Below are 11403 nucleotides of genomic sequence, written 5' to 3'. Positions count from 1 at the left end.
TATGACATGGGGATAACAAGGCTCACTAACTTAGTATTTAAGCCCTAAAACAACTTAAGTAGTATTTATTGAAAATATAATATACACACCATGATACATAACTACACATCCTATGACGATCTCCTTAACAAAAAAATCATTTACAACATATATAGAACTTTGACCATTGAAGAAGTTCTTAAAGTCAGGACCATTAATTCATCTTAAACTGTTACTAAGCCATATGCTTTAATTTTCTTCGAAAATTGTCTACTCTTTGGACTTTTTCTTTTGTAAAATTCGGTTCAGCAGATTTGAGGAAGAATTTTTCGGGTGCAGCAGCCAGTGAGAACACTTACAATTCTGGAATGACACATTAAAAGCTTCTCTTCATTAACCTATTCCAAAGGATCGAAACTAATATGTGACAAATCTTGATACATTAAGTTTAAATTTTTCACAAGCATCAAATCTGAAAACCTTGAAGCGAATCCTGAAAATGATTTTGCGGATACACATTTCTTATCTCCATTTTCCCATCCTAACTCATCGCGGTTGATTATTTAAATAGTAGACAATTTGTAACTGATTATCTAGATCGTAAACCTATTGTCAGCTAGTCATATATCAATAAAGGATACAAGAGCAATTTCTATTTCAAACAGAGGTTAGATCAGTTCCCTTACAACTAATAGCAGAGGTTCAGAAGTTTGCAGGTAAAATAACAAAGCTTCAGAAGTTTGCATGTTAAAATAACAAAGCTTCGGAAGACATAACAAATATACAATGCATCTAAAGATCTCATATATACCAGATTCAGGCTACGAACGTGACTCCTTATTCAGCAATAGATTGGTTTTCGAGTCACAATGCACTTTTACTCTTTAGTTTTTCAGACCAATCATGAAACACAACTAGAAAAGCTGGGCCTGATCACTTAACCTCACCATCCTCTCTGAGAACCACCAGATGAATGTCCATTCAACCTGTCTAAGACAGCATTAAAATCGACAGGCTGACCACTTTCCTCAAGCCTTTGGATCACATTAACAACATGATCAGCGCGGTAGCCCATACTCACTAGCTTTTCAATCAGCTCATTGTATGGATGGTTGCGCACCAACTGAGGTGGACGAACCATCAGATTTGCACTGGGGGTAGGCTGCGGATTTTGGGGAGGGAAGCTGGAGGGAGGATAACCACTTTGTGAGAAATTTGGTTGTGGTGGTGGATGGCCCCTTGTGCCTTCACCATCATACATCACATATGCATTTCCTGGAGAGAGTGTTGGATGAGCTCCACTAGCTGCATACCCATCGCCCACTGCACCAAATGAAGGTTTAAGATGTGGCGGCGCAGGCTGTTGCTGAAGGGGCCTACTAGACCTATCATACCCATAAGGCATTGCTTCGGGACGGCTAGCAACTGGTTGAGATATTCCAGAAAATGGCACTTGCATTGGCATACTATTGGGCGCCGTCTCAGGAGTAGGATTAGGCTGACTGGGCGGATAAGAGGGATAAACAGCAGGTGATGTAGGTCTAGCTTGCTGTTGCATACTTGGTATTTGTGAATGTTGAACCTGTTGTGGTACCTGTTGGGCCCACTGCTGCTGATACTGGGGCATTGACTGGACTTGTGGTGTCTGATTCACCTGAGGTGGCGCTGGCTGTGGTGGTACTTGCATTTGAGGATTTCGATACTGGGAGTCAGATGACAAATACTGTCCTTGAGACAACTGAGTTGGAGCTTGTTGATTTACCATCTGAGGAGGGGGTAAATAATATCCTTGTGACGGGGGCATACTTTGGGATGGAATTGGTTGCGGAGGCTGCACCGGTAGTTGTTGTGGCTGCTCCACAGGACGGTTAGTAAGAGAAGCCTGGGGTGCCACTTGATGAGGTAGTGCAAGAGCCAGTTGCTGTCCATGCACTTCATGTGAGTTATCACTTTTTTTAGCATCAGACAAGTGTTGAGCATTCTTCTCCTCATTCTGCTGACAATTGCTGGATGAAGTAGAGTCTTTCTGTGCAAGCTGAAGCTTGGCCAGCTCCTTTTGAGTTTCAGCAAGTTCTTGTTTATCTCTTAGAATCTGCACAGCTCGGTGGACCTGCAGGAAGAGCAGTTTAGTAAATCAATAACTATTTAAGTTTTTCAATGGAATCAACAGCTATTTAAGTTATGACACAATGTGAATCAATGGATGGTTCGGGCATGTGAAGAGGAGAGACACCGATGCCCCGGTGAGGAGATGTGAGATGTCGACCACGACGGGTCAGAGGAGAGGCTTAGGAAGTACGGGGGAGAGGTGATTAGGCAGAACATGACACTACTTTAGCTTACCGAGGACATGACCCTCGATAGGAAGGTGTGGAGGTCGATAATTAGGGTTGTGGGTTGACAGGTAGTCGAGAGTCTCTTCTAGTCGAACTAGTAGTATTAGTACTAGTCTTGTATTCTCCTATTCCGAGTTCCTCGTTGTTAGACGATGTGGCATTATTGCCGGTAGTTTTCGCACTTCTCTTATAGCTTCGTATTCCTAAATTCTTTGCTATTACATGTGCTATTTGTTTCTGTTATCTTATTTCCTTGCCATTGTTACTGTTTGTTTATTGTGTCCTTTTCATTGTTCTTGAGCCGAGGGTCTATCGGAAACAACCTTTCCTTCATAAGGTAAGAGTAAGGTATGTGTACACATTACCCTCCCCAGACCCCACGAGTAGGATTGCACTGGGTTTGTTGTTATTGACACAATGTGATGGAAAAACCATTGAACACCAAAGAGCAACTTGAAAATTGCCAGTGGGCAAGAACAAAATCATCCATATGCCTTAGACCCAACAAAAGCACAAATTCAAAGGTATAAGAATATCAGAAAATGCATCTAGAGCTTCAAGCACAAACACAACAAAAAAGCACGTCTCTGCAGAAAAATAGGAAAGAAAACTATTCCAAGTGAATCGTCATTATTGCTGTTTCTGTTATAATGGGGAGTTATTCTATTCGCAACAGACTACCTCCAAATTTCCTCCAAACTACACCAACCCAAATCAGATAATAGTGAATTTTGTCAACTTGCCATGTTAACTAATGGAGAAGATGTCCAGTTTACAAAATTCTCTAAGTGCAGTCACAGTTTAAAGCTAAAAAGTAAAAACAGATCCTCACCACACAAACTTATACCACGACTACAGGTCCTAGAAAATTCTGCAGGCATAAAGCTGCTAATTGCAAGTAAAGAACCAAGAAACACATTTCCCTATATGTCCCTCAGTTAAACTACACCGAAATGTGGGCTGCCTTATATAAGTAACAAGTCAATTTTTAAACTAATTTAAGACATAAGGGAGTGGTAAGCTTTTAAGACTCTAACTTTATGGAACTCCCACAGTACGCCGTGAACTAACCTCTTGGACATGCTTCTCAAGAGCCTTCAGTTTTGAATCTGCCTCACCATGATCCCGAACTAAATCAGAGCGCATTTCTCCAATAGACTTATCAAGATTGTAACAGTATAATTCCAACTGCGACAAGCGTGAGCTGATTCCCTCTAGGAAACGCATGAGATTGTCGGCATATTTCTTCATGGTCTTCTCAACAGTACATATCATGTCTTGATTGAAGGAAGATTCTTCTGGTGGACTGTATGCTGGAGCAGGAAACATTGATGACCTTGTCATTCTGCTTTTGTGGAACTCCTACACAATACAAGAACAAAATTAAGTTAAAATTCTTAAAAAGCAACGCTTCTATAAATTTATAATTGAGGTATACTGAGTGTGCAAACTTTTACAGCCTCCCGACTATATGAAGAAAACCAATTGGTTATATTAGATGAATATAGTAGCATGGATCTTTGTAACAATGCTTGCAAAGATTACATAATCATTATGGTGGAGTAGAACTTAATTCTTATGATAACGCCAAATGGTCCAAATAAGGCCCATTAGTGCAACTATTCGATGGTCGCTTTCAACGTGCTAGATAAAACCCAAACTCAAGTTTCACCATTAAAACCAGTTCAACCCGAGGATATTGTGCACCAAATGATTTTTTTTCCATCAATACTGCGCGAAATGATTTAATCAATACTGTGCTAAATGATTTCAATGAAATACAACTTCTTATACCATACATAGATTGGCATGAGACAGTATCGGCTTCTCATCCTGGTCAAACTTTAGTCACCTGTTTTTGCAGTTTCATTATTTGTTTATTCAAAAAAGAGAGGAGAAGAATCCATAGGGAAGAAGGGGCTAAATCATCACTTGGGAAAAGGGAAGGTAATGGAGAGGCATCAATGCTTTTAGCTCCCAGCTTACAGGACAATATATCAAGAATGACTATTACTAGCTGAATCAACTGCTAACCAAGTGTTGAGTCAGTAAACCTTTGGCTCTTGAAAATCACAAAGATTCTCAACAGTCTTTATAATTTCTCTTCTATAATCTCACTTCCTAGAAATTTTGAAGCAAAGAAAGATATCAAGAAAAAGTTCAACATACGAGCAAGAAAAGAACAAGATGAATAACACCAGAAATGCAAGCATGGAAGTGAAGGTAAGGCTGTATCAGAAATGGAAATAAAACTCTTTCTTCAACAAATGCACATAACCCAGTGTATGACAAGCACCACCAACAACAATGCTAACAACATTATTTTAAAAGCATCTTTCCACCGACATATCAAGTTAGGGAAAGAACCCAGTTAGCAACCAACCAGACAAGGTCACACCAATAACCATATAAAAAAATTGTATCAGAACGCTCTCTTCACCCCCTTTGCTTTAAAGCAGCATATGTTTCAATGTTCTCTCTATTTCCAAAATATAGTATCTCATTTTCTCAAGCAATCCTAAAAATCAAAGCACAAGTTACAGCTATTCCTTACCAGCAAAAAAATTCATTTCAATAGCAAAATGCAACACGACACAAAAAGAACATAAACCTAGCTTTGATCAAGGGCATTCACTTGAGGCACAAAATCTGTACCAAATTCCTAAATCAGCAACTATTAGCATAATCTGACAGCAAATTCACTAAATTTCCCCGTAAATCTCAAAACCCTAAAGATCAACTAGCATAACTAACCCAAAACTTTTACCTTATATTACATAAATAAGGGGGAAAAATAATAGTGAGTACCTTAGCAGAATTGGGAGCGATCACAGGATCAGAATGGGTTCCATTAGATGGGTCTTGATTAGCAGCAAAGTCTTCATAAGAACACAAAATATCATCCGACCCGAAATCAAAACCACCATTGTTTGGTCTACCCGATGATCCAGATGCCATTTTTCAACGATCCAAAACCTAGGGTTTCGCTTCTATTACCAAAACAACAAATAAACCCAAAAAAATAACCTAGAAAAAGGGATAAAGTTTGTTTCTTGGTAGAGAGAGAGGTATATTTTGGGAATAGTATATTTGCTTTAGCTTCACTGCTAAACAGGAAAGTCCGTCGTACTGTAATTTGTAGATTCGTACAACTGCTACTGCACTTCGTATTTATTTATACTTGTACTTGTATTTATTTTTCTGTTCGCATTCTTTTCATACGTTTTGACTTTTATTTTTTTCTTAGCGTGAACACTATGGGTTGCTGAAATTAAGAAAAGAAAGAAAAAGGTTAAATTTTAGGATAAGCCTAATGACCGACCTCGGAAAATAAAAATGACCGACCACGATGATTACGTGGTAGGTTATATCTTTTCTATATATATATATATATATATATATATATATATATATTTTTTTTTTTTTTGTCATTTTCGCCTCTCTTTATTGCATTCTTTTGCCTAAATCCCTTTCTTTATTACATCCCATTTCACTACCGAAGATTTTTCATTTCGAAATTTTTTCCTTTGTTAGAGATTTTTTTGTGGACGCTATTTATACCTTTTTTCAATAAGGTATTCTCATATATATATATATATATTACTCCTATTATCTTTAGTTGTTGGAATATAGTATTAAAATACATATTTTAGATTAATTCACATCCAAGTCCCAATTAAAAAGGAAAGAAAAAAGGTTTGGGTTTGGACCCTTCCTAATATTGAGCTTGTAACGTACCTATAAAGGCCTGAATTTATCTATATCTATATTTATCTATATTATTATAAAAACACGAATAATTTATACTAAATGTTGAATGACTAAAATATTCTCGAAATATTGATCGACTTTTATAGCCTTAATTATTGATATAATTTAAGGATATAATTATAAATCATCTAAGGCTGGAATTCTTTTTCGATTTAAACTACACATACGTCGAGTCTACAAAGTTACTTTTGAATCAAATTCTTTGAGACTTTATCGTTTTGAATTACTCCTCACCACCATTATGTTTGGTTTAAAGGATAGTAGCCTACTTCTTCTTGGACAATAGATGCTATGTACAGTAGCCTTCTTCTTTTGGACAACAATATGTTACTGCCTAATCTTGAACTCCTATAGTCATAAAAAAATTTACACGCACAAAGAAGTCAAGAATACCTAAATAAAGGAACATTGGACGTGTTACATTGTTGCCTCATTGCTTTGCGGCTCGCATGAAATATCATTCTTTTATACATTAATATAATTTTATTTATTACAAGAATTGTCTCTCTAAGACTAATCCATATATCTATCTCAATTGAGAATAAATTATGCCAGCATGTCGTCTTGCTTTTGTTGTATCCTTTCCTTCTTGCTATTTTTTGTTTATTTATTGCTATGCGCATAATAATTAATAATGGTTGTATTTGGGTTATGAGGGCTAGGGCTTTGTTGGTTTTTTTTTTATTATGGGTGTTTTTCTTTGTATAATTATGTGGTACTTTTTGAGCGGGGCAATAAGGGCTAATTTGTTGGGATTGGGTGAGTGTTCTGCGCTTGATTCAATTATAATATCTTTGTTATATTTTTTTGCTATGCTCTTTAATTATAGGTTTTCATCAACTATTGCCGCATGCACGAAACATCAATCCTTCTTGAGGTAATTTAATTTTCTTGATCACATAAATTCTCTTTTAAAGATTAATTTCATGTATGCATCTCAATGGAGGAAAAAAAATATTCTTATTCTTTTAAAGATGGCTAATTTTTATATATGATAAAATTAATATATCCCTACACTAAATACTAATAAGAAAATATCGAACAATACTCAAAGTTTGGGAAAGGTACCAACAGTGGTAGTCAAATTTCTGTTTCTTCTATTTCTTCTTTTGCTTTTTCGCTTAATATTTTTTTTTAACATCACCATCATATTTAGTAAACAAAAGATACTTGGTGAAATAAAAATAAATTAAGTAGGAGAGAGTTTAATGATGAAACACTTATAATAGTTGCAATTTTGTACAATTTAATTGTAAAACCTCTTTCCTCATATCCCACATTGGTACTTATCGACTATATGCTTCAACAGCTTAAGTGTTTAATTATATGTTATCTACCCAAAAACTTATGAGCATAAGTTTTACACGTTTGGTCCTTTGCCAATGGACAATTGATGATATTAGGGAAACTAGGAACGTAAAAGTATTATTTACTTGGTTAATTTGTCTGACTTTTTGTCTATCTTGAGATGGCTCTACTACTTTGAACAGTAATATTGTCTTTTCTTTTTTTTTATATTAAATGACAACTTACCGAATAGATTGTGATTTTCTTCAGCTGGAGCAAAGGATTTTGTGGAGCTTTTACAAACGAATTATGAGACCTATCAATATTTGGAGAGAATGCTTTCGGCTAAACATTAGTTAAATCAGTTATCTATATACTTTCAGACCTACAAATAGAGTTTTGTTTGAGGAGAAAAAGATCACCTCATATTCATTTTTGTATGCATTGATTATTTTTGTCCTTTTCACCGAATATATGGAAGAAAATGTGTTTATAGCATGTTGAGATGTGTCACGACCCGAAATTCTCATTTTCGGGATCGTGATGGCGCCTAACATTTCACTTGTTAGGCAAGCCAACATTAGAATAATCTTAACTATTTTTAAACAAATTAAATTAAAAAGGAAGTCAATTACTGAGATAAAGTGCGGAAGACCATACCGAATCATCAAAATACATCCCTGAATCTGGTGTCACAAGTGCACAAGCTATTAGAATAATACAAATAAAAGTCTGAATAAAATTCAAGCTGTTTGAAAGATAATACACAACTAAGATAAGATAGAAGGGGACTTCAAAACAGCGGACGCTGTGCAGTTATACCTCAAGTCTCCTCTGGGTAGCTGAATCCGAGCAAGTCTATGGTATGCTGTTGGGACCAACTCCAAAATCTGCACAAGAAGTGCAGAGTGTAGTATGAGTACAATCGATCCCATGTACTCCGTAAGTGTCGAGTCTAACCTCGACGAAGTAGTGACGAGGCTATGACAAGACACGTACGTAAATAACATGTACAAGTATATACAAATACGAAGCAACAATCACACAATAAATAACAATTTATAAATTTGGGAGGGAACATGCGAAGGGGGATGATATAATAATTTCAGCAGGAAAAGTGTCACGTAGCAGCCAATTAATTCATCAACAATTAAATGAGCAGCTGATAATATGAAAATGACACGTCACCACCCTTCGTGCTTTTACTCTTATTTTTTCCATAAATTTATAAATAAATAATAAGATTGGCATGACATCGCCTTTCGTGCTTTAACTCTCTTCTGGCATGGCATCACCCTTCGTGCTTTAAATCTCTTCTGGCACGGCATCACCCTTCGTGTTTTTACTCTCTTTGAAAATGGCACGCATTACCCTTCGTGCTTTTACACTCTTTCTCACCATGGCAAGGATAATATAAATAATATAAATGGCACGACATCACTCTTCGTGTTTTTACACTCTTTCTTACCTTGAAAATAATAATATAAATTCGGAAGAGTATTTAAATGCGGAGATATACACTTATCAATCAATTCAATACCAGAATACCGACTTCACCTTCCAAAATGTTCAACAATAATTAAACTAGCAATAATCTCATGAAAAATGATCAAATAAATAATACTCCAACTTAAGCAGGAATATCTTAATTAAATAGGCAATTATTCACAATAATCAAATTCCACCCGCATGCTTTGACTCAACCACAACGCATAAGTACTCGTCACCTCACATATACGTTGTACCCGCACATTAAATCACGTAGCAAATAGACAAATAAGTCCTACTCCCTCAAGTCAAGGTTAACCACGACACTTACCTCGCTTTGTAACCAACTCAAGATTCCAACAAACCTTTGCCTTGCGAATTGTTGTCTGAATGCCTCAAATCTAGTCACAAACAATTCAATATATTCAATACGAATTATAGAAACTAATTCTATATAAAAATACTAAATTTTCCAATCAAAAATCCGAAATTCAATTAAAAAATTGACACTGAGGCTCACGTCTCGGAATTCGACAAAAATTATAAAATATGAATGCCCATTCAACCATGAGTCCAACTATATAAATTTTACCAAATTCCGACATCAACTCGACCTTCAAATTCCCAAATCTTATTTTCAAATCCCTAGGCCCAAATCCTCGAATTTCACCTCAAAAACACGTAATCTAGCAAGAATAATCGATGATAATCCAATATTATTGACTAACAATGATCACAAGTAACTTACCTCAAGTTTTTCCGTAAATTCTCGCTCAAAAATCGCCTCAACCCGTGTTGGAAATGTCCAAAATGACAAAAATATCGGAACCCTCTGTTTTTGTAATCTGTCTAGTGCTTTCGCACCTGCGGACACTTAACCGCATATGCGGTTCCGCTTTCGCGGAGATTGTGGTCGCTTCTGCGGGCTGGCTCGCTTCTGTGAAGAAGCGTCCGCTTCTGCGACGAGGCTTCATCTTCCCCTTTTCCGTTTCTGCGATGCGTGTGCCGCTTCTGCGGTCGCGCTTCTACGTCGCCCCGTCTGCTTCTATGGAATTTCCGCTTCTGTGAGGCCAGGCTCACTTCTGCGAGCTTGCACCTGCGGTCTAAAATCCGCAGGTGCGATTACACCAGAAGGCTAAAATTTTAGATTTTTCTTAAGTCCAAATTTTGATCCGTTAACCATTCGGAATCCACCTGAGGGCCCCGGGACCTCAACCAAATACACCAACAAGTGCTAAAACATCATACAAACTTAGTCGAAACCTCAAATCACATCAAACAACGCTAAAACCATGAATCATATCCCAATTCAAGCTTAAGGAATTTAAGAATTTTCAACTTCTACATTCAATGCCGAAACCTATCAAATCAAGTCTGATTGACCTCAAATTTTACACACAAGTCATAAAATGACATAACGGACCTATGAACATTTTTAGAACTAGATTCCGACCCTGATATTAATAAAAATCAACTTGTGGTCAAACTTTGAAATCTTTAAGCTTTTAAGCTTCTAGTTTTCGTCAAATGGCAATAATTTAAGCTAGGGACTTCCGAATTTGATTCCGGTCATACGCTCAAGTTCCAAATCACGATACGGACTCACTGGGACTGTCAGAATACCGATCCGGGTCTGTTTGCTAAAAATGTTGACCGAAGTCAACTTAGTTAAGTTTTAAAGCATTATTTCTCATTTTTATCAATTTTCACATAAAAGATTTTCGAAAAAATATACGGACTGCGCATGCAAGTCGAGGAATACTAAGTGGTGCTATTCGAGATCTCAGATCATATAAATAAATATTAAATTTAAAGATGACCTTTCGGGTCATCACAAGATGCTTCCATACTCAAGAGATCTATAAGAGAACACATATTTCCGTTATGTCCAATAGATGCTTTCAAATTATCAAGAGGGACATAAATGTCATATAAATATACAATTATGTTTAATAAAATTTTCAACCTTAACAAACTATTCAGTCATTTGAATTCAAGCACTAAGTCATAAAGAAATAGGATTAATGTTCATTATTTTTAAGAATTTACACTTCTATATATATGTGTACGGTCAATACCGATTGACTCAGTTGTACGGATTGGTCGAAATGATGATGTTTCGATCAAAGGGTATCTACGTGACAAGCTCGGTCGAGGTCCGAAGTGAGGGCGTCGAGTTTCGAGCTATAAGACCGATCAATGGTAAGCTCGGAATCATTATCGAGCTCATATCCAAATCGAACTACGAGGCAAGGCGTAGATTATCGAAGGTGCCTAGACCAACCAACACTCACCCCGAATATTGATACCCTAAGGCAGAATCAAGCTCGAACCTAGACCGGGGGCTCGATCCAATACCGAGCTTGAGCCAGTATCAAGCTCGCAGACAAGAGCCGTTGCGATCACAATATGAAAGAGAATCTTGGCAGAAATCAAGGAAAAGATAATTCATCGTGGGACCTCCACTACATATTTTTATTATTATAGAAAAAGTAGGATCCCTCTAATATAAAAGGGGGATGTTAACACATTTAGAGGGGTG

General features: G+C 36.8%; 1 protein-coding gene across 1 annotated transcript; it reads right to left on the bottom strand.

Moving 5' to 3' along the window:
* Window positions 1-604: 604 nt before the first annotated feature.
* LOC104118914 (uncharacterized) lies at window positions 605-5465 on the bottom strand. Its single transcript, XM_009630302.4, has 3 exons — window positions 5124-5465; window positions 3387-3677; window positions 605-2089 (listed from the first exon to the last, which is right to left on the bottom strand). Exons 1-3 carry the CDS (start codon window positions 5271-5273, stop codon window positions 923-925), a joined length of 1608 nt encoding a protein of 535 aa, XP_009628597.1. The 5' UTR covers window positions 5274-5465; the 3' UTR covers window positions 605-922.
* Window positions 5466-11403: the final 5938 nt, after the last annotated feature.

The sequence above is a fragment of the Nicotiana tomentosiformis genome, chromosome 7, assembly GCF_000390325.3.
Source record: "Nicotiana tomentosiformis chromosome 7, ASM39032v3, whole genome shotgun sequence".
Classification (NCBI taxonomy): Eukaryota; Viridiplantae; Streptophyta; class Magnoliopsida; order Solanales; family Solanaceae; genus Nicotiana; species Nicotiana tomentosiformis.
The sequence above is the reverse complement of the archived record's forward strand: the minus strand, read 5'-3'. Positions and strand labels throughout refer to the sequence as shown.

Excerpts from the sequence above, each read along its gene's own strand:
- LOC104118914 (XM_009630302.4), bottom strand. The coding sequence starts at position 5,273 with ATGGCATCTGGATCATCGGGTAGACCAAACAATGGTGGTTTTGATTTC. Across the intron at positions 3,678-5,123 it reads TCGCTCCCAATTCTGCTAAG|GAGTTCCACAAAAGCAGAAT; the intron begins GTACTCACTATT and ends TGTATTGTGTAG. Across the intron at positions 2,090-3,386 it reads TTGAGAAGCATGTCCAAGAG|GTCCACCGAGCTGTGCAGAT; the intron begins GTTAGTTCACGG and ends CTCTTCCTGCAG.